At 48.0% G+C, this 23486-nt stretch overlaps 1 protein-coding gene across 11 annotated transcripts in view; it reads left to right on the forward strand.

Annotated features, from left to right (window-relative positions):
- Positions 1-12582, forward strand: part of KTN1 (kinectin 1) — a 74882-nt gene extending 62300 nt beyond the window's left edge. For 7 of the 11 annotated variants that reach the window (XM_039552193.1, XM_039552199.1, XM_039552196.1 and 4 more), the window contains 9 exons: positions 89-178; positions 262-354; positions 1819-1890; positions 2332-2415; positions 2626-2709; positions 4962-5045; positions 6375-6467; positions 11006-11125; positions 12356-12582. In XM_039552193.1, the coding sequence (XP_039408127.1) occupies positions 89-178; positions 262-354; positions 1819-1890; positions 2332-2415; positions 2626-2709; positions 4962-5045; positions 6375-6467; positions 11006-11110 (705 nt within the window). In that variant the 3' untranslated portion in view covers positions 11111-11125; positions 12356-12582. The remainder of the gene's footprint in view (positions 1-88; positions 179-261; positions 355-1818; positions 1891-2331; positions 2416-2625; positions 2710-4961; positions 5046-6374; positions 6468-11005; positions 11126-12355) is intronic. The other 4 variants (XM_039552198.1, XM_039552203.1, XM_039552204.1 and 1 more) reach the window with 2 other exon arrangements.
- The last annotated feature ends 10904 nt before the right edge of the window (positions 12583-23486 follow it).

Consider the following 23486-nt stretch of genomic DNA (forward strand, 5'->3'; position numbering starts at 1 on the left):
GTGATACCAGCTTGTTGAAATAAGATGAATAGAACTGAAATCCATCCACTGAGATATGACTCTTGTGATCCCTTTCCTCCTTTGCCAGGCTATGGAGCAGAAGTTGAAGGAGGCTGAGGAAATGCACATCCTGCTGCAGCTGGAGTGTGAGAAATACAAATCTGTTCTGGCAGAGACAGTAAGTGGGATGCCTGGTCACTTCTGTGATGTTCCAGCTGCCTTTCTTCTGCTCTGAGCTTTCAAATCCCTCTCTCTTCTTAGGAAGGGATTTTACAAAGGCTACAGAGGAGTGTGGAAGAGGAAGAAAGCAAATGGAAGATAAAAGTTGAAGAATCACAGAAGGAACTTAAACAGGTATTTCTGAAGCTGGTTTTTTTTTTTTTTTTTTTTCAGCAGCCAGGCAGGTTCTGCTTGAAGTCACAGAGAGTGTCTGAGCTCTGTGAAAGCAGGTGTGGAACAGCCCTGGCTGCCTGGTTTGATGTGTGCATGACCAGGGGGTGAAAAAGGTGAAGCCTGCAACAAGTATAATAGGAATGATTCCTCTTATCAGTGATATTTTGGTGCTCTGATACTTTAACTTCATGTAAAGACTGGTTTTTAATTTTTAAAGGAACATATTTCTATTAAAGAAGCTGAAAAATGGAGGATTTGTTGATATCTTTGGTTTTGTGTAGCTGTTTCTATTGCCATCTTTACAGAAGGAAGGAAAATAAGCAGCACAGGTGGAAGGTGTTTGACCATTATGATAAATCTGTGTCACAGTTACAGAATCACAGTGGTTTGGGTTGGAAGGAACCTTAAAGATCATCCAGTTCCAACCCCCTGCCATGGGCAGGGACACCTCCCACTAGCCCAGGTTGCTCCAAGCCCTGTCCAGCCTGGCCTGGGACAATTCCAGGGATCCAGGGGAGTCCTTTACAGATGCTGCAGGAAGCAGCCAAACAGTAACATTAATGCTGATGGGATAGGAAGCCAAAGATTGAGGAATGTACAAGTGTCCCATTAATGTGTCCAGGAATATATATTTTTCTAATCCTGGTAACTTATTTTTATTGAGCACATGGGTTTTTTTCCAAGTATATTTGTGAGCAGATATGGACTCTTTGTGCTAAAATTGAAGTATCATAGAATCATAACAGTTTTTTGGAAGCTGTTAAAGTACTGCTCAATCCATTATGGTCAACTAATTACACTTGAAACTGCCTGCAAAGCTTTCCTTTTAGGAAGGCTCTGTTGATAGCAGAAGTGGGAAGAAAAACTGCTTTTACAGTTTTTTTCTAATCTAGAATTAAAGTAGGTCAGACTGCTTTTTTGAAAAGTAATTTCTAAAGTATCTCTGCTTAGTAAATTTGAGTGCCACTGTGTGGACCTGGCAGCCAACAGATGATTTATAAACATCTTGTTTGAGGGGCTTATAAAGACTGTCAGATCTTGAACTATAGATGTGCTGCCATCTGCTGCACTTCCACAGCCCCAAATAAGGCTAAAAATGCTGGGTTTGGGTACGTGGATGGTGACTATTCCCTGTCTGGGAAGGATATTTTCCTTGCCATGGCTAATGGACAACAGGATTAGTGCTTATATTCCAAATCTTTCAGGCATGTGGGCTCTAAATATGTCAAAGAACTTGGGCTGGGAATAGGTAGGAATGGTGTAGACTCAGTATATTGAATTATTTGAGTGAACATCATATTTTATTCAGCCACTCTTGATTTCATCCTTAATATTCTTAGATTGTTTCTAGAATCTTGTGTATTTATGCAGAGTTTGTCTTAGACCAACCCAGCTAAATATCTTTATTTTCCCCCCAAACTGCAGATGCGTTCCGTGGTCACTTCTTTGCAGCACGAGGTGGAGAGGTTAAAGGAAGAAAACAAAGAAGTTGAAACTGTACGTGCAGGTGGTTTTTTCCTTTTGTCTTCGACGTTTTATGTTGTTTAAACGTGATTTAGGCTTGTGCTGTAAATCTGAACTTCTCAGGCTTCTCTCCTGCCAGTGGCACAGCCTGTGCTGCAGTTTAACCTGAGCAGTGTTTTTAAAAGGCAGAGAAGCTGGAAAGTTGTTCTGATTTTTACTTCTGTGCTCACCCACTGGGGCTCTTTCTTGTGAGACTGAGCAGTTTGCTGCTTGTTGACAATCATGGGCTTGATTCTTTCTCTTTTTATCTTATTTTTGAAGTTGAAATCTGCACTGTGCAATCACTGGGTTTGAAATGCTCTCTAAACATCATGGAATATTTGATAGAAATTTACAGCTAATTATAAATCAAGCAAATGATACTGCAAGAAAGCACTGAAAACATCTGTTTTAACACTGTTTTTCTGTTCCTAGCTTAAAAAAGAGAGAGAACATTTGGAAAGTGAACTAGAAAAGGCAGAAATAGAACGATCTACTTATGTTTCAGAAGTCAGAGAGGTAAACATAATTGTCCAAGCTGTTCTTTTTTTTTTTTTTTTTTTTTTCTTTTGGTTACCAGTTGGCTGGCAAACTAACCTAGTGCTTAGCCCCTGTGGCTGAGGAGTTTGTATGCTTGTGACCTTAGGGTAGAGCAGCACACAAATAACTGAGCAGAAGAGAACGGGCATCCTAAGGAGACAAATCCTAAAACTCTAAACTTCATTTCAGCTCAAAGATCTCTTGACTGAATTGCAGAAAAAACTTGATGATTCATATTCTGAAGCAGTAAGACAGAATGAAGAGTTAAATTTGGTAAGAAGCTTGTTCTCCGTTGGGCACAACCGAGGCTCCCAGCATACGTATGAAGCGGAGACTTATTTCAAATCCTGTCTGTTCTGCTAACCTCTTCAGCTTGATATTTTTGTCCATCCAAATCATTTATGTAGTCTGACTTTTACAATTTGTCTCTTTTCTCTGCTCCTAACAATAGCATGTCTGGTTCTTAAGACTTTTTCCCGAAGTCTGTAAGATTTTCATTCCTGAAACTTCTTGAGAAGATTTGCAGTGTAGGCATATGCAGCAGCAAATGTCATGTCCTTGGAGCAACAGAAGTGGTGCTCTCATTGGTTTAACTGGAGGATTATTTTCTGGTGGGATTTTTTTTTCCCCAAAGCTTTTGAGGTGCTCTGACTGTGCAGAGCCTTTTCCATCCTGCTCTGTATGTACTAAAATTGGCCAGACCCAAAGTTAGATTAATTCAGAGTATTCAGCCATTCGGCTGCTGACACCCTGCTGTGGCTGAATGGCTGTGCTGGCTTGGTGCTTGCATGTGTTACAGCGTGTTTGGCTAGAAATGCTTCCAGCCAATAATGCTCCTATAGCTGCTTTCTCAAGAAGGACTTGGATTAACAGGATAGACCTAGGGATGCATGGTTTTCCGTTTTGAGCCCTTTCCCTTCTCACTTGTTTCGGTGACCTGTTTTTTAAGGCTGCAGGAGCAGTCAGAGCCTTCCTCTGCTTGTGTTTGGCCAGTGCTTTCCTGCTTTTGAGCCAGAATTGGGGAAGGTTGTCTCTGTCACCGTGTCTTTGGGATGATGGGACAACCAGGCTACTGCCACTGATGTAACTGGGTTGAAATAGTTGGTTTAGAAAAATAACTACCACCACAGTAGCAATCTGCTTAAGTTAATAGTACACTTGGCTCAGCAAGCAGAGCCTCTCATTCTGAAAGCAAGGGAAATGGGAATTGAATGCATACCTTGGAGTTAATCAGTAAACGCCAACCTCTTTGAATATAAGAGGCAACAATTTATTATGTCTGTGCACAACAAAAGCTTAAAAAGCTGAGCTCCCTGCTAGGGCAGCTTGAGTGCAATCTGATGGTGCTGTGCTGCTGGGAGTGTGAGGATGTGTTAAATGACCACCCCCATGCAGCTGGCTCAGGAGTGCTGTCCTGAGTGGCTTTTGCAGGAGGCTGGGGAATAGAAATTACGGTATTTCATAATGGGTTGCCCACTATTTACAAGGTAAGCAAGGAGAAGCTGAAACTGCAGAGGAGCTTCCCCAAAATGTATAAACCCAGCATTCACCAGTCCAGGTACTCCAAAGGGGGAAGCCTCCCAAGGGTGAGACAAACACAATGTGTAGGTTTGGAGTCGGTGAGAATTCAGGGCTTTGGGTAGTCCATTGTTCCCTCCTTTAATCTCCTGCTGGCTCCCAGGAAGATTGACAGCAGGAATAGTGAACATTAGCACAGCACACTTCAGAGGCACAAATCCAACAAAATTGGCACTTGAGCTCCTTGTTAGCACTTCTGTTTGAGGCTCAAGCCTCAAGTGCTGTGGCTGGTTCTGTGTGCTGTGTTGAAGAGCAATCAAAATATCCTTTAAAAAACTGTGTAGCCTTTGGAAGGCTGCAGTTTAAGTACTGACTGCAGCCAGTATGAAGTATTCATCCCTCTTGACTGAAATAGTTTCACTTTTTTGGATTGAATCTAAACACAATCGACAACTTAATATCCCCCTGTCAGTGATTCATGCCTTGATGTGACATTAACAGACTGGTTAAGTCAACATAGTTGTAGTAAGTGGTGCTTTATTAAGATGACAAATAGAGCTTTTTAGTTTATTCAGCAGTAGAGAGACTGTTTAGCCTGCACTAGGAAGATGACAATCTTCATTTCTGCATATTTGCTGTGAGTTAAGTTGGAGTCTGGGCTGACTCCTGTGATAAGGATGCTGGAGAGGCTGATGCACTGTCAGTATTGCTGATGCTCCTCCTGGAATGGAGTTGAAAAGCTGAAACCACTTGTAAGGAAGCCAATGCCAACCATGTTTTGTCTTCTGTAGTTTCCACTCTTTACCTTTATCTTTACAGATGGAGTCTCTCTTTCTTGACTGTCCCTGTAAACCTCATCATACATGTTGCCTAATCCAGTGTGTGCAGTAATTGTTAGTAAATCTTCCTCCCTTCGCAGTCCATGTGCACTGGGTTAATCCCTGGGACAGACAGACGAAATCTGTGTGTGTGAGGGAAACTGATTTTTCTCTGTTACTGTTTTGCAGCTGAAAACGCAGCTAAATGAAACACTATCAAAACTCAAAGTTGATCAAAACGAGAGAGAAAAGGTAGCTGGTGACTTGCCCAAGGTAAGCAGAGACCCTTAGCAGCTGCATGTATAAATGTTACATTTATAACATTTATATAATATAATGTTACATTTATAACATTATAACAGGGTTACAAAACCCCTCAATGTCTGTAGTTCTGCAGTGCTGGAAATGATGATTTGAACTTGGTTTAAACTGCCTACCTGGTGGGGTGTCTTGCTCCACTGGCTGGTTCCCCAAGTGACTGGGGCTGTAAGGCCTCTACCTGCATCATGTCTGCAGAAATGATGAAACTGCAGCTAACAGCTCTGTTTAATTGTCCTTCTTGAAAGGCTCCCTTGTTCATGATAATTTTATGCCAGTAGGAACAAGTGGTGATTTGGGGCTGACAAATAATTCTTTATTTAAAAGAAACCCCAGCCTAACAAAAAGCCCATCCCACAGCCCTCCACCCACACCACAGCATGAGGCTTTTAAATCCAGACTCAAATGGCAGAGGGTTACAAGCTGGTTTAGAAAGCATCTGCCCTTTTGTGCTTGGTGACATATCCACTGTAACCCAGGAGCCTGCAAGTCCTAAAAGTTAGATCTGTGCAGTTGTGATGGGACAAACAGGTGGGTTTCCTGTGCTTTTCCTTGGTGACTGCTCTTACAAGATGGATTGGAGTGGAAAATCTTGAAGCATGAGAGGTCTCAGTGCTGTCTGTCACTGCAGAAGCAAAGCTGTCATGGGAGAATTGATAAATGGAGACAGGAGTAGCCTGTGGAGTGGCTGGGCTCTGGCTCCAGTCTCCGGAACACCTTGTTCCTTCAGCATAATAAGCAAATTGGGCTGAGTTCTTCCAGGACTGGAGTGGGAAATGCTGTTGGGGGAGCCTATCTTGTCCTGGGACAGGGATAGATGATCACAAAAGCACTGCCAGGAGGTGAGAAGCCAAAGGAAACCAGTTACAATAAAGAATTTAAAACATTTTGCTCTGGACAATTACCTTGGATGTTAACATACAAAGCGAGCTGTGCTGATGTCTATGGTTCACAGTACAGGATTTTGGAGACCTGCACTCCTGCTCTTGCAAAATTTACTGCACAATTTTTACCTAATAACTTGATGTGAGACTATTAAAGCTTCCCTGTAGGATTGCTCTCAGCTGCAGACAGGCTGACATGCACCATGCTGATTGTGAGGAGACATGTCAGTCTTGGCAAATGGGTTGGTCCCTGGAGCAAATCTGGCATAAAACAGATTTCCTCCTGAACAGTGATTTCCTGTGTCTGTGGTGCTCTCAGGGAGATGGGGCTTTGCTAATTGTTGTGTTTTCCCTGTTTCTTCCTTTTTTTTTTTTTTTTAATAACATCTTTCCCTTACAGGCCCAGGAGTCTTTGGCAGCTCTTGAGAGAGAAATTGGGAAGGTTTTAGGGGATGCCAATGTTATTGAAAACAGCGACGTTTGCACAGACTCGGTGAGTGTTTCCATGAGCTTGTGCTCAGGGGCCACACAAATCTTGGGCAAAGTGGGAACTTTGGGAAGTGAGGTCCAGCAAAGTGCTGCTGGTGGGTAATGAGGGCTTGATGAAGCTTCCAGTCCTACAGCTTGCCAGGGTGTCAAGGGTTCACTGGGAATCCTGCTGCTGTCTACATCGTGACCTTCTTCCCGTGGCTTGGATTTGCAAGGAGGGAGGGGAGAGATTCTGGGCTTTTGATGGGTTTTTGGTTTGGTTTGGACAAAAGTGGGGAGATCCCCAGACTTGTCCCTTCAAGAAGGGAAAAGGGAAGCTAAAAATAACTGTGCTGATGAGTTAAGTGGGCTGTAAACACTGTTGGGTTGGCCCTTGCTGACATCAGTAATGCCAAAGAAAGGCAGCCTTGTACTACCTATAGCACTCAGGCAGAGATTCTCTTGCCAGAACATGGTTCTTTCTGCTCCTCTGCACCTGTGGCCAAGAGCCAGAATTTGATTTCAGCAGGTTGTGGCTCCTGGGCATTTGTGTTGACCTTGATGTGGTCCAGCAGCAAAAATCTTGCTAAGCTGAGCTTCAGTGAGGCCCAGCCCTGAGCACTGCCTTGTCCTGTGGGTGGGTGACTCTGCAGACTGCTGGTGTTCCTGTATCCTCCAGCAGTGACATTCCAGTTTTAGGGTCTGGAATTAGGTGGGCAGCTTTTCACACTTGCAGGTGACTCACCTGAGCCTGTGGGTTGCTGTTAGCACAGATGGTTGTGGAGCTGGTACTCAGAGTGTTGCCCTAAAGACACCACCTGCACAGGGGGTTGGGCTGGGGCTTTTTCCATCTCTGGAAAAAAGACCTTTCACACCAACCCTGGAACAGCTTTCCAGGAGACACTTGGGAAGGGGAAGGCTGAGGCAGATTCTCTCCCAGCTCAGTGGTGTCAATGGAGCTCATTTCCCACTTTCTTCTGAGGGACAGAGTGAAGGAACCGCTGTCGTTTGAGGGGAGAGGAGCACTTGCTGATAGGACAAATAATTTGTATTGACTCCTTTTAGCTGCGAGGGGAAGCTCGAGGTCCTCTGAGGAGAGCTGTAGAAAAGCTTTTGCAGTCATTAGCAGGAATGAAATGGCTTTTCCAGGCTAATCAGTCTTGGATGCTGATGGACCCTGGGCTTGCCGAGTCTGAGCCAGAGGTGCAACTGGACCTGTGAGACCTCAGATGTGCCAACCCTGGGAGCTGAATCCTGGAGGGATGGGAGGGCTGTGTTCCCAGAGGGAGGCCAGGGGTTTATGGTGCCAGCCAGGTGCTGTGTGTCCCTGTCTGCAGCAGGCTGGAGAAAAGCCCCTCTCAAGCCAATGCCCAGCTCTCTCTGCTGTGCCCTCATGGCTTATCTGTGTGGTGCATTGGGCCAGCCATGCCATCAGCCATGGCATTTGTGGCTCTGGTCAGCCCTCCTGAGCTGGGCTGTCATGAGCTGTGCCCTGTGGTGGTCCAAATGTGCTCGTTTGGCTTAATTGCTGTAGCCTAAACTCACAAAACCCCTCTGGCTCTCGTATCGCTCTGCTCTTGCTGCACATCATGGAACCCAGGTTTCTGCCAGAATATCCATGGCTTTATTCTAGAGAGGAGTGTGGAAAAACAGTCCTAATAAACCTGTAATTAAGCCTTCATTAGTAAAAATACATTAATTGTCTAAGCAGCATTCTTGACAGGTAGCCATTGGCAGAGGCTGGAATTAGAACATTATCTTTTCTTCAAGCCTTTTCTGCTGCCTTTTTTTTTTTTTTTCTTTTTCTGAGGGGAGAAAAAGAAACTGTCTCCCCAGAAGCCTAAAAACCCAGCTGAAAATAGCTCTGAGATCAAAAAAGAAAGTCTTCCAGCCACTTCCACCTAGCAACAGTGCCTCTTTTTTTTTTTTTTTTTTTTTTTTTTTTTTTTTATGAAGGACCTGAAAACACATGCTTGAAAATGAAACATATTTGTTCCTTCTGGGTGCTGGAACCAACCCACAAAATTGAGAAATGATACTTGCATAAACCCTCAAACACACTCAGAGTGTTTTCTTTAGACTCCTTTTCTTTCTGTTTTAAATAGACCATTTGGGGTTTCTAATCAGCTGCTTTGTCACTTGTGGGACCAGCTGATGACTAAAGGGGGCTTTTTAGTGTGCTTTAAGGGAGTAATTTATATTCAGCAGCTTGCTTAGGCACTGAGCTTATTTTGAGGCTTATGTGAAATCTAATGTGCTTTTCCCCCCAAATCTCAGTGTAGAACACTCCATCACTGGGAACTGGGAATGCCATATGTGTGAAACAGTGGAGGGGAATCTGTCCAGACGGTTCAGCTCCTGTTTTAGCTGCTGGGTCTGAATCTGAAATCACAGGGGCTTCCCCGCTGCCATCCTCTTCCTCTCTTCATCCCCATATCCCAAAGAAGTGGAATCATAGGATCCCAGAATGGTTTGGGTTGGAAGGGACCTTAAAGACCATTCAGTTCCACCCCCTGCTGCAGGTGGGGACACCTTCCTTATCTCAGGTTGCTCCAAGCCCCATCCAACCTGGCCTGGGACACTTCCAGGGATCCAGGGGCAGCCACAGCTTCTCTGGGCACCCTGTGCCAGGGCCTCACCTCCCTTACAGGGGAGAATTTCTTTTGTATGTCTGACCTAAGTTTCCCCTCTTTTCCCCCGAGTCATGGAGAGCACAGGGCTGGGGCTCAGCAGTGGCTGTGTAAGGCAGCTGTATACTCCTGGGTTAGCAGGAGCTGCAGGAGGACTGTGCTGAGCCCAAATCCATCGGGATCTAGTCAGGATTGCCCCCGGGAGGGCTGGGGATGTGTCTATAATTCATGAGCCAACACTGCCTGAGATCAGTGAGGTCACAAAACAGAAGGGAGACGCAGTAAATGAGGGAGGGAGGGAGGAGCTGTTGCCACAAATGGGGGTGGGAGTGGACTGGAGGGCTCCTTCCTTGCTCCTGCTGCGTTCTGTGCTGATGCCCAGGCAGCCTCACTGCTGGTCAGTGCTGGATTAATTCATCTGCTGGGCTGCTAATTGCCTTTGCCTTTCCACTTCCATCAGCCTGTATGAGACTGCTAAGCCAAGTCTCAGCCTTGACAGACCTGATTTTCTACTTTAATAAGGGTAAAACAGGTTAAGGCTACCCTAATACAGATCCCAGTGATTTTTTTACAGTAGGAAAATGTTTACCAGTTGCACAGGAGTAAGAGCTTTGCTGTAGATTGTTTTGTTCTCTTGTCTGAGCCTGCAGTCGTTTCTGTAATGGTGCAGGTGCTTGAGTTTGATTTACTGCTCATTCTGCATTTCCAGCCAAATGGGAGCAAGGAAAATGACCCTCTCTGAACTCCCTTTAATTTCCCTGGAGCTCTGGGGAGAGATTTGCACCCACATTGTGCATCAGTCTCATTCTGGGGTAACACCAGAGCAGGGCTGATGGATGCTGAGCGCCTGCAAACACCTCTGCACTCCTGTGGAGAATTGGGTACTTCTGCACTGCTGACACCATGGCAGAGTTGCTTATTTTTAGCTGTTAAATTTCAAGGAAAAGCTCTCCTGCAGGTGATCTGCATGTCTGTGTTCTGAGCTGAATGAGGAGCAGTAAGGTGTGTGTTGGATGTGGAGTGCTCTGTGCGTCTCTGGAGGAGTTAATCAATAAAGGTAATAAAACAGGGTTTACACACCACTGTTAGCCCAGCAAGGCTGGCAGGCAGGGAGGCAGGAGGGGGAGAGTCCATCTTCAGCTATGACACTTCCTGACTAATAAACTGTTGAATTCCTAGGAAAAAAAAAAAGGCATTTATTTCTGTTTCAGAACACAAGCTCAGCATTTTCGTTTCAGCACAGGAAACTTCCTAGCTCATGGTAGCTTTCATTTTTCCTTTTCTCCGTGTTGGCTGGTGCTTGGACTGTTTTGTGAAGCCCTCATCCGAGTGCAGGTGTTGCTGGCAAGTGGGAATTTCACAGTGGTTTGGAGCTGAGGGGAATCCATGGGATAGCTGTGGGTGGGGGAGGGTGTGGTTCTCCAGGCAGCTGTTCCAAATGCTGTTTCACAGCTGGAGCTGCCTTGGTATCGGGTACTGCTGAGGACACCACCCCACAGATCCTCAGTCACACCCAGTCCTTGGTGGTCCAGGAGTTTTGCTGTTCCAGCTGTGGGGTCAGATGTCATCCCTGTGCACCTCGACCTGTGTTATAAACCACATCTCTGGGGGGGATTCAGCCAGGCTGGTGGGGAAATAACCTTTGAGGCTAGACCAGCTGTGGATACCAGCACAATTCCTGGAAGCAGGGAGTACTGGAGTCCCAGACAGGGAGGGTAGGAGCTGGATGTGCAGGTGATTCCCTGGAACAGGAAAGGGCTCCTTGACTTTGAACCATATTCTCCTTAAACGTGGCCATAACCCTCTGACTTACAAGAATTGTTCCTATCTGCACCACGAGTTGTAATTTTATACAGAGGATCTAATTCTAGGCTTCCTTGGTAATTAGATTGTAAATGAGTTTTTAATGATTTCCTTTTTTTCCTTCTTCCAGGAATTGAGTGATAAAAGGCGAAATGTGGCGGTGAATCTTACCCAGGATGTGGGTCATCTCAAGAAGCTGCTCGTGTCAATAAGCCAAATGCTGTCAAAGGGATGAGGACACTACAGCCAGGTGGGTGTGACCAGTGCCCCCCCAGTTCAGCTGTTGAGAAGGCTACTGGTCTGTGATGGTGGGACTTTGTTCAAATGTAACAACTCTGGTGTCAAAATATGAGACTTTTTAGAATCAGATCACAGAATCAGTGAATTATTAAGGTTGGAAAAGCCTTCTAAGACTGTGAGTCCAGCCATTCCCCCAACACTGGCAAGGCCAACACTGGCTCATGTCCCAAAGTGCCACATCCACACGGCTTTTGAATCCCTCCAGGGATGGAGACTCCACCACTGCCCTGGGCAGCCTGTTCTGAGCCTGACCCTCACAACACTTTCAGTGAAGAATCTTTTCCTAATACCTGATCTGAATTCCACATGCAAATCATAAAAAGCTTCTGGTAGGGACTGGATTTGTTCCTCTCTGGATGCACATGTCAATCAGCTGAGACTAACCTTGTGTGTCCCCAGGTCCCTCTCTAGGCATGTAATTGCACTCCTCCCTTCCACTCCCTGCTGCTCCTGCAGCAGTTGCCCCAGGTTTTGTTCTCCCAGAGCCTGTGCTTTTTTTCCTCCTTGTTTGCGAAGTGAGCAAATTTGTCTGCACTTCCATGCTCTGATTGCTTTGGGATGGAGGATATAAAATAACCCCCTGGGCTCTCACTGAGCTGCCAGCAGTGGCTGGCTGTGAGTGCCTGAAGCACCAGCCTGGCATGAGCTCTTCATCCAGTCACAGACACATGGAGAAGGCTTTTATTTCAGTACACAGCCAGCCTGGAAACCTGGGCCTTTGTGCTGGTAAACTTCTTAAGTGACCCAAAGTTAGCTGAAAGTTGGATGAACTCAAGGCACTGAACGTTCTCAGGAAGCTGGTGCAGATGTGGGTCTGAATTGGAACTGTTTTGTGTTGGGAGGCGGCAAAGCCTTGACACTGAGCAAGGAGTGTCAGGGCTCCCTTTCATCTGCTGAGGATGGGGACTTGTCTTACTGCTGATTTAGGTATTTTTTATGCTCCTGCCTTTGTAATGCACAGACAGCAGAGCTGGTAGAGGGCACCTGGCTGTTCAGGTGGGAGGGAGGTGCTGCTGCACCGTGGCCTCTACTCTGGGAGGCTGTTCCTGCTCAGCCTCCACCTCCCAGGCTCGTTCCCCTGGGCTTCCTTGTGGGTTGACACCAAGGAAACGCTGGCGAGGTCCTGGATTTTCCCTTGGAAGCTGCTCCTCTGACCTGGTGATTTGTGTTTCTCTTGCAGAGTGAAGTCACGGGGGAATCGTTCATTTGAGGATAGCAGAAGGCATTGTATCATATTTTGCCAAATTAAAGCCTTATTTATGTTTTCACCCTTTCTACTTCGTCAGAAACACTGAACAGAGTTTTGTCTTTTCTAATCCTTGTTAGACTACTGATTTAAAAAAAACCCCAACTCTGTAGACACCTCCAGAGTTTAGTTTTATAATAAAAACAAACCTGTTTGGATAATTAGACCTTTACATTCCTGGAGAGACAGTAAACACATAATCTTTTATCTTATTTTGCTCAATCAAACTTGTTCGGAAAACTCCAACGTGGTAAAGTCACCAATGGGAAATGATGTTTTAATACTGATGTTGTACACTGTTTTACTTAATTACATTTTTGGGATTAGCTGCCTCTGACTTCAACCTCAAGTAAACACTCCTTTTTTTTTTTTTTTTTTTTTTTTTGGTTGCTAATGTAATCAGTTTTTGTAATGGTGTCAGCAAATAAAGGGATGCTATTATTCAAGGTGTTCCTGGTCTCTTCTTTCAAGTGAATTTGTATGACTCAGGTGAGGTCTCCACCTGTCCCCTCCCCGAAATGAGCATCAGGCTGCACCCACTGTGCTTGTTTGTGGGCAGAGGAGGAGGCACCAGCTTGAAAAGAGGCAAACTCCAGAGCAAGTTGTTGTTTTAAAGAAAAGGTATTAAGGTTTTAAAAAAGACAAGAAATCCCCATCAAACTGCCATGTAAGTTGTGGTTCTGTGTCATGTGTTATCCTTGGGAAAAATCAGGGAGTGCAAGGGGCAGGAACAGCTGGAAATGCTGGATGTGGCAAAGCCAGTGGGGTGCAGAGAGTGTCCATTTGCCCCAGATCCACCTCCTAGATGGGAGTCTGGGGTGGAAGGAGTTCTGGGGAGGGGGTCTGGATGCTCTGTTACCTTGTGCTTTGTTGGGAACAAGTGTGGGGAGGATCTTTGATGGGACAGGGATTCTGCTGGGGGTGTGGGGAGATCAGGTGGCCCCTCCTCTGCTTTAGGGTTTTAAGTGTCTTAGAGGAACCCTAAGAGAATCCCTATGGGATTCTTCAGTGGGCAAGGTGAGGGGTGGTTTGGTTCTTGAGAACACTTGAGGACGTGATTACCCAAGGGAAGGCAATAAAACAGGGATCAGTCGTTAATTGGGGGGTTAATTGCAGAGGTGAAACAGATCAGAATGCTCACCCTGAGCTGTTCTCACTCCCCTCTGTGCTATGTTTTAGTTAATAATTGGCCTTCACCAGACAGGAGGTAAAGAAACCTCTTCCTTACGTGGTTCCAGTGATCTGAATCATGCTAAATCCTGCTAGAGATGTGAAATAGCTCAGAAGAAGGAGAGAAAAACTGGAAAATGTGGTTTCCTCACAGAAGGAGCTACCCCTGGTCTCTAGCTGTGGCCACTAACGTGTCCCATGTGTTCCTTGGAGATTTTATTCCATGGAATGAAAAAGCAAGTGCCACTACCCTCACTTGTCCAGGTGTTTGATACAGAACATAGAAAGACACCCCCTGCAGCTACAGATCCAAGGAGAACCTGAACCCTGGAGGGTCTCCACACTTGCCTAGGTTGGGGTGAGAGGCTGGTCCTTTGGCAGGTGTCTAAACACCTATTTTTGGGGGGTGAGTGGCAGTCTAATGGATCCATGCAGGTTTGACAGGTTTAAAATGATTTAAGAGCATAACCCAGGAGCTTCAGTGATGGAGGGTTGGGTAGGGCATGTCCCTGTGGCTCTGATTCTTTCCTGCCCCTCTGGGGGAGTCCCCTTGGCCACCCATGCTCTCTGAAACGTCATTCCAGTGAGAACTGGGCTCTGCAAGTAAAGCAATGTCTATTTTTTCCTTTAAAAAGTAGGTTCATAAATGCTGGATGTGCCTCGTGCAAGGAATAAATGCTTTTGGAAGGGGCAGCAGTGCCTGGAGAGCCTCTGGATGCAGCCTTTGGAGCCTGGCTGTGTCTCCAGGCTCTTGATTTTCTGTGGGTTGAGCTGCAGAGCAGGGGGTGAAGGTGCTGCTGCAGTGCTCAATTGAAAAGGGGAGAGATTTGCAGCATCGTTCTCTTTCTTGGCAGGAACTCTCCCTGGAGAGGGCAGGAGATCTTTTAGTTCTGCAATTCAGGCGCGGGTTTTTATCTTGCTTTAGGGGATGTACAGAGGTGTTAAAGGCAGCTGTGAAAGGATCCCCTGGAAAGGCCAGCTTTAGAGTAAAGCCTGATCCCCTCTGACGGGCGAGGAGAGGTCAGGCTGCTTCCCCAGGAGCACTGGCAAGAGGGAAGGATGCTGTTTCATCTCGCTGTCCTCTCCAGCCCTGGATCAAACACCGCTCCTGGCAGCCATCTCCAATTTGGGAAGCTTTGCCTCGCCGGTTTGGTCACTGAGAAATCCCTCCTGCTCGGAGCATCTGCTGGGAGAAAATGGGATGAGAAAGAAAAATCTAAAAAGTGTGGGAAGCTGACTCATCAGTGCAAAGGCAGAGCTGGTGCTTGGCGTGTTCCCAGGGCCGGGAGCCCCCGGATCTCCGCAGAGCTCCAGCCCTGGTGCCCAGCCAGGCCGGGAGCCGCGGCAGGAGAGGCGCAGGATGGTGTCTGCCCGCGCTAGAGGGAGACAATAGCTAATGGATACAGGGATGCTTTTCTTGGAAAAAGCCCAAAGTGGGATGTTCAGATGCTGGCAATGGATTTTTTGGGGTATTTATTTATTTTTTTAGAGGTGATTCGCAGCGGGAGAGCCCGCGCCGTGCGATGCGGGGCCGAGCGCTTCCCGTGAGGTGCTGCCTGCCGAGCCTGGCTCCTGTACCAACCTGGCTGCTCTTGCTTTCAGTTCGTCACCGTCCCTCGAAATGGGGATGGGAAGTGCAAGGGAAGGCTCTGAGCTGTCTCCCTGGAGTTGTGCTGCCTTTCCTGCGCCCCCCATCACAGCCCTGCCAGCCTTTCCCGGCTGTTCCCGGCGTTCGGGAGCTGCAGGTTGTTTACCCGGGAGCTGCTGCTGGGTTTTCTCAGGCAGTGACTCACTCAGCTATTTATTACTGCGATTAAAAAAAGAAAGCTCGTGCAGCTTTAATTCAACCCCAAATAATTCAGATGATTTTGCCATAAAAGCCCTCTGCAATGACACAGCTGTGTGTTCTCCCCCGGGGGTCCCCGTGTCCCCCCTGCTCCGTGTGTGACCTTGGCTTTCTCCTGCAGCTCTCTCAGGGATGTTTGCAGTTTGGTGCTCACCAAGGATCTTGCCAGGCTGGTTTTGGCAGGGCTCTGCCTTCCTGGGCAGAGGGGTTGTAGTGGGGGGGGCTCTTCTGTGGGTCTTGGTGGAAGCTGAGTGGGAGTTCCTAAGGGAGCATCCAGAAGGTGAAAACCACCATATTTCTGCCAGACTTCAAGGTTAGACATCATCTTCCAGCAAAAACTCTCCTCCATGGGGCCAGACTGTGCTTGTGCCCTGGCTGGAGAGGGAAGGTTTTGGGGAGAAACCTGCTGGTGATGCTGTGGGATGTAAAGTCTCCAAAAGCTTTAAAACAAAATGGACATGATTGCTACTTTCCCAGCATTCAGGCTTTCTCTCACATCCAGTTGGAGATCTATCTTGCTCTCACAAATCCCTGTGGATCCCCTGTCAGCTCTGGCTGGGCAGTGGCTGGGGGGGAGTGATGGGCAAGGGGTGCTCCTTGGAGGGAGGTTTAGCCAAATATCTTCATGGAGGGTGTCTTCTGTCCCAGACTCGCTTAAAATTAGGCTGGACTAATTCCTGAAGGCACAGATTCTGCAGAGAGCTCTGCCTGTCACAGGGGCAGGATTAGAGCCCGAGAGTGGCCTCCTCTGGAGCTTTATCTGGATGTTTTCCTCTGTGAGACTGCCAAAGCAAACGGGTCAGTAGAAGTCCTGAGGAGTTTCCTAAGTCTGTATGAATGACCGGAAGTACAGGACAACCCATGGGAATGCCAAGACTTGCTCAGGTGTTCACTGGGGGAGGTTTCCTGTGGTGTGTCCCCTTCCAAACCCCACCTCTCCTCGTGCTGTGACACCGGGATGTACAAAATGTTTCCTTTCTGTTTGAATTTCTGTGTTTCTACTTTTCCAAGCCCAAATGTGGGAGGGTGCTGAGGTGGCTGCTGGAAGTGCCCCTGTTCTGATGTCCCCTGTGCTCAGGATGGGTGCAAGTTTTGCTCTCAGCTCGTGCATCCACAGCACAACCCGCACGTGGCTCCTTGGTGGCTGTTTGCAGCTTCCTGCAGGGATGCTTCTATTTTTGGAGTGGTTGCACCTAAAAATACATCTTCAGGCTCCTGGGGAAGCTGGCTCTGCATCATTGAGGAGCTAATTAAACTGGAGGAAACGCAGGCCCTCGAGCAGGGTTTATTCCACGCTGCTGAAAACGTTGTGGGTTTGTTTTTTCCCCATTTTTGCAGCGATCCATGTTCCTCTTGCACTGCATGGGCAAGGTCCAGAGGTTTATCCTTCCTCTGTGGGAAGGGCAGGTTTGCACCTGGGTATTTGGGCATTCATGTGGTATTTTTTTGTGCAGCTGTGACTCCCCAGACCCTGAACTTCATTCTCAGCCCCACTGTGACCATCACAGGATCCCCTGAGCAGCCCCTCAAAGGAGAAGGGATGGAGGCCTGAAAAACAGCTTTAAATTTCATCCTTTTAATTTCTGAGTATCTGGGGTTAATATCCAGCTCAGATGAGCTGAGGGGTCCCAGTGGGCTTTGAGTCTCCAGCTTGGCCATCAGCAATTCTTTATATCAACAAAACCACCATCAAATGTGGCCGTGGGCCCTGTTTGTGCCACTGTGGGACCCAAAGCCACGAGAGGAGGGAGACCCTGAAGGTTCATGACCCTTGTGATGTTCTCACAGGACCTATTTGGGTAAAGTTCCCCTCACCACCTCAACCAGGCTTGAAGCACAGAAAAGAAAGACCCCAAGACCATTTCAAAGCTCATATTCAGAGCCAGAGTGTTCCTGCAGCGCATCAGTGCTGCCCAGGGCCATCCTGGAAGAACCTGATCTCTTGCCTAAGCAAATGGGCTCATCCTAACCCAACCCTATGGAAAATAACCTGAGCTGCACCAGGCTTGGATATAATTCTTTAAAATCAATAAATATTTCAGGAGCAGAGGGAGCTGGTCTCTATCAGCAGTGCTGGTCCTGGCTGGTCATTATTAATTCAATGGATGCAGTTGTAAATTGGCTGAGGAAGCACAACAGCTGTAATTTTAAGTGCTGCTTGCCCCCACATAGCTGAGATAATTTGCTGGATCTTCAGTGACTCAGAATGGGGCCCCCAGACTTCACCCAGGTGTTAAATACAACCAAAAAATAGTTGTTTTGCACATGCCTCAGTCTGTGTCCTCGGTCCCTGAGTGTAAAAAGCTGTGACAGCAGGACTTGGACTCCCAAACAGTCAGTTGTGCTTTCTAGGATGTCTGTCCTAAATCTCCTGCTTTTGGGGTCCTGTGATAGAGTGAAAATCTTGGCTTAAGGAGACTCCAAGCTGCTGGCTGCCCTGGCAGAGCGGGATCAGTCCCTGTTCCCAACCCAACGAGGCATTTTGTTACCCAGCTGAAATAAGGAGAAACTGAAACCTCTGTTCTCTCAAAGGGCTTCTGAAACCTGATGAGGAAAACCAGCAAGAGCAACCTGTTTGTTGGTGTGTGAGTGTGAGAACACAATCGCTCTCTTGAGAGTAAGTGTGTGTTGGGAAGAAGCCTGAAAATGGGACACTCAGGGAATGGGAACTTCTAAATATCGTGGAACCACAGAATGGTTTGGGTTGGAAGGGACCTTAAAGCTCATCCAGTTCCACCCCCTGCCATGGGCAGGGACACCTCCCACTATCCCAGGTGGCTCAAAGCCCCGTCCAACCTGGCCTTGGACACTTCCAGGGATCCAGGGGCAGCCACAGCTTCTCTGGGCACCCTGTGCCAGGGCCTGCCCACCCTCACAGCCAGGAATTCCTTCCTAATATCTGATCTCTATATATTTTACATGTTATGTTTTATATATTATGTATTTTTATATATATAATGGATTATAAATATAACCTCCCCTCTCCCCTTGCCTTGCTGGGGGGGGGTGCAGCTGGGCTCTGTGCTGGTTTTGGGGGAGATGTGGGGTCGCTGTGTCTGGCCCTCTGCCCCCTTGGGAGGTGTCTTTTGAAGAGCTTTGCAGCACACAGGTGTATTTTACATACACATATACATGTTGCTGCTGGGCTGGGGGGCTGTACAGGCAGAAACACAAACCCTCCCCAAGTTTTCTTTGCCCTGGGATTCCTGTTCTTGCTGCTCAGCATGAGTTTATTGCCAATCTTGTGGTGTTGGACAGGTGAGTCTCTCTCTGCAGGGTCCTTTTGGAAGCTGTGACAATTTCATCCCCTATAGCTGGGTAAAGGGTGAATCCTTTGGGACTATGACCAGGAGAGGATCCCCCAATACTGCATGTTTAGCATGTCTTGTGCCAGTAATGGAGCTCTGATCCCATATAAACATCATACATATATGTTATGTACATATCTCTGTTTGTGCCTGTTTCACCAACAAGGGGAGGAGTTTTATCACTCAGGGCCAGGTTGGACAGGGCTTGGAGCAACCTGGGCTAGTGGAAGGTGTCCCTGCCCTTAGCAGGGGGTTGGAATGAGATGATCTTTAAGGTTCCTTCCATCCCAAACCATCCTGTGACTCTGTAAGTGCTGGCTCCTCTTTTGCAGTTAAATCTTGCCTCAGGATGACTCAATCCAAGCATGACTTTTTTTCCCCCTCACCTTTTGCTTAAAACCCATGTTCCAGGCTCATCTTTTACTAACTAAATCCACCTTTCAGCATTAGCCTTTGCCATCATCCTGGTTCCCCAGGCCCTGCAGCCGACAATAAGCTGCTGTAACAGCAACCAGCATTAACACAAGGGCTACTCTTAATTGCAGGAGCTGCTGTTTATCTCCCCAGCTCTGTTTGCTGCTGACAAAAGCCCGCTCAGGAGGGGGGTCTCTTGTTAATAAGCTGCGTGTGCGCCCCAGCAGTGATATATTGATGTATTTTTAATAAATATTCCCCTTTAAAGGGCCACATATGTATTCTGGGCTAATCCTCTCATTACAAGATCGCGGGGCGGCTCCGAGGTCGGTGAGAGTGTGCCCGGCAAAGCTGGATTTCCTATTCATGGCTGGTGCCTTAGATCTTGTACTTCCTGAAGGGGAGAGATGATGAGAGCAATAACGACTCGCTGTGCTAATTATTGTCATCCCTGAAGTTTAGAGGATGGAGGTGCATCGCCTCAATTAAGAAAATCGGGGAGCAATAACCTGATAATAGAGAAGCCTTTCATTAAGCAGCCCCTCTGGAAATGGGAGGCTCTGCCGAGGCTTCTCCCTGTCCACTGTCACCAGATGCCTTCGTTAGGATGGGATAATAGGGAGGGAAATGGGGATTAAGCGTTGGGGGCAGCAGTGGGATGGTGGCAAAGGTTTGTCCTTGGCAGAAACCCTTCTAGGGAGGGCTTCGCTCTGTGCCAGGCGGGTGCAGGGGCCACGTCCTTTTGCTGCCTAAGCTGGAGCAAACCTGGAGTTAGTGGGACGGAAAGGCACATTTAAGCCTTCCTCTGTGCTGTTTACCTTGCTCTCCCACTCGGGTTGCAGGGGCTTTAATTTTGTTAAAATCCGATTATAATATTCCGTTACCATTTGCTCAGCGGCTGCGTGCAGCGGCTCTGTGTACCCTGGGCATCTCAGGGAAGGGAGGAAGGGCTCAGATTAAAGCAGCTAAGCCTGCACAGGCTTTGAACTGCTGCATCCTGATTTCAGTGTTTCCCACTCACTTCTGTTTTCCCTACTTCCATCATTTTTCTCCCATGAAAAAGCCTCCTTTTATGTGAAACCTCCGAGTCTTTTCTTCTGCTGACTGGGGAGAATGGGGCGTCCTGGAGGTAGAGAGACTTTTAAATCAGGCTGGTACTTTGCAGGATAAAACATTCCTGGCTCTGTAACTGTGGTTTTCCTTTCCATGGTGGCTCTGGATGGATCTGGATGTGCTGGTTGATAAAACAGCACCACAACTGCACAATTTCTTACCTCTGTCTCCCCAAAACCAGCATGCAGACACTTAATGAAGAGCATCTTTTTTAATTTCCTGAAATATTTACACCTTGCACGGGGCAATGGTAGGGCTGATGTGTCCCCTGACAGTTTTAAGAGGGTTTGGATGGTTCACATCTCTTCCTACCTGGCGTTAAACTCCTTGGCTACCAGACATGGGAGACAGTGGTGAAGGCAGCCTTGGCTTTCTGCCTGCAGGGAGTTGCAAGATGGGACAAGCATCAGCCTGGAAGGGAATTTAGGGAGGTGTGAGTTGTCCCTCACCACTCTCCCAAGGTGGGAGCGAGGAGTAGAACTCCTGGGAGAGGTGTGGTGCTGCCTTTTGCCTTTTCCAGTTGTTTTAGTAATGAGGATGGGGATTTTCCTCATCAGCAGCCGGAGAGGCATCATGTGAGGAGCCTGGGGGTACTGCAGCATCCATGCCTCCATGGAGCTGGTTTTGGGGATGGGGACAGGCTGCCACTCATGAGCAGGGTTGTCTCCACCATCCTCTTGGCTTGGGAAGCTGTTGAGGAGGAAACCCTGGGCTGGGAATCACATTTTTGGGCGGCTGCTGCTGTGGTCTGAGTCTGCACCCAAGGGTGCCACTGCTGGGTGCCAGTGGTGCTCTGAGAGCATTTGCTCCCTCACTGCTGGGTCTGGGGGGCACACACATCCTGCAGGGATGGGGTTTTGGCAGCTCTTCGGGGTTTTTTTTCCTTCCTCTTGCCGGCAGCCAGGGAGCTTGGAGGGAAAGGATTGCCTCCTGTTCTTTCCTGAGGATGCTTCGCACTGGGGGAGGAGGTGGCGATGGAAATGACTCATCCGTCTAGCGGGTCCCTTCTCCCTCAGCGCTGCTCCCACGCGGGAAGGTGATGGTTCTCCTCCTTCCTGTCAGGGAACAATGAAGCTGTCGGAGCTGTTCCCTCTGCAGCCTGAAGCCCCGGGTGCTTTCAGAGGTGCCTTCAGGGGGAGCAGGTTGGAACCCTGGGGTGGCACCGTGGCCCTCCAGTGCTGTCACACACCTCCCAACCACGGGGATTTGTGGTTTTGTGCTTCACCCAAGGGAAAATAAAAGGGATTTGGGGCAGGGAAAGGATAAAGCTCTCCAAACCTTCTCCAGCAGCCACCAGCCCAGGGGCTGGGCAGGGTATAGCGATGCTCTCCCGGCTGCTGGTGCTCTGCAGCACGGGATATCCTGAGCCAAGTGTGCTTTCCACGTGTTTAAAAACCATCCATGAACTTATCCTGTCCCTGCCGGAGCTCCCTTAACCGTGGTGTCCCGAGGCAAGGTGATCCACTGATTAAACACCCGCACTCATAGGGATCCACTGCTAAATCCTGCTGGCCCTGTGCTTGCAACCCCAAACGAGAACAAAGCTCTTAAAGCCTGCAGGATTTGTTCCAGAAATTCCTGGCGTGTTTCAGCAGCTCCTGGGAGCTGATTTCATATTTTATACAAATGTTTCCCTGGCCCCTGTGAGCAGAAGGCGAGCGAGCGGCTCGTGCAGCAGCTGTTGGTGTCACAGCTGATTTTAGCCCAAATTTGGCAGCTCTAAGCTCAGAGCCTGCCCAAAGGTTTCAGCTTCTCCATCCTTCCCTAGCAGCAGGGTTTGACTTTTGCTTGGGTTCAGACACCAGAATGAGTCCCAGGAGTTTGAAGCAAGTTGTCGCCAGCAGGCACCGAGAAATCAGCTCCAGCCTCTCCTCAGGGCTCCCGTGTGCTGCTCCAGTCAGCTGTCCCAGAGATTTCACAAGCTGGGTGGAGCAGCAATGCCTGGATGCTTTCCATAAGCTTAGATGTACCTTGTTTAGAGTCTCGACAAAATAGAGGCCTTGTCAAGCCTCTAAAGGGGGAAATGATGCCTCAGGTTTTAACTTTTATATTTTTCAAATCCTGCACTGCCTAGTGTGTAACTCTGAAGTTTCTTGTAGCCCGTTAAATTCTGCCCTCTCATGCCAGGCAGACATAACAAAGCCTCTCCAGGCCTGCTCTCCAAGGACACCCAGACTGTCCTAGGCCCAAAAAGTATAAACCAAAGAGCCTCTAAGGAGCGTAAGCTGAGGGGAATGACATCATTAAACTGAAGCTTTAATTGGAGAATTAACCCTGCTGTGCAAATGAACCCAACCCATAAAAGGGTGAAGAACTCATGACCTGGGGTCCCTCTTGGGGTCCATCTTGGCAGTGGCCTCTGGCTGCCCAGGGGTACCTTTGAAGGCCTTTCAGATAAATCCCTGCCTTATTCCCTTACTCCTGTCCAGTCTCTGTTTCTAGGAGGCCTCTTCAGGCATCGGTTCAAGAGCCCTCCAAAGGTCTGGGTGTGGGGAGAGATGCAATGGGGTGGGTGATCACAGCTGAGCCCGTGCTGCCTGGCCTTGGGAGAACCTGAGGCTGTTTCTCCATGTGTCTCCATATCTGGATGCCCAGCCAGTGCCAGCGGTGGCTCCTGCCCTCCTCCAGTGTCTGCTGATGCTTTGGCAGCTTCCAGGCAGCTTTTTAGCTCCGGTGTGAGGCAGATGTGACCTTGTCAGTGACATTTCGGGATTAGAGGGAAACTCAGCCCATGCACAGGTGGCTGAACCCCATCAACACCACGAGAGCACGGGAACAGTGTCTGCTTCCCACACCCATCCATCCATCCACCCATCCATCCACCCATCCATCCATCCATCCATCCACCCATCCATCCATCCATGTGCCCGCAGCTCTTTCTCCAGCCCCGGCACCTTCTGGCCTTTAGGCTGTGTTGTGCTAGGAAAGGTGAGCGCCGATATCAATCTCCAGATCATTTTTTGGGGGGCTATTTATGAAGTGTGGCTGGAACTCAAAAGCCTATTGTGGCAAATAGTAGGCTGCTTGTGTGGCATCCCTGAATAGGAGGGGTGTTATCCCGTCCCCATGACAACGAGCATTTGAATTAAGAGCCGTCTACTCGGAACAATTTGCCGTCACATGGTTCGGAGGAAACACTTTGAAACCCTTGTAGTCTTTTCAATAGGCTTGATTGTTGGCGTCTCCCAAACTTAATCATTAACAGGGCTCTGCG

The sequence above is a fragment of the Corvus cornix genome, chromosome 5 (genome assembly GCF_000738735.6).
Source record: "Corvus cornix cornix isolate S_Up_H32 chromosome 5, ASM73873v5, whole genome shotgun sequence".
Taxonomy (NCBI): Eukaryota; Metazoa; Chordata; class Aves; order Passeriformes; family Corvidae; genus Corvus; species Corvus cornix.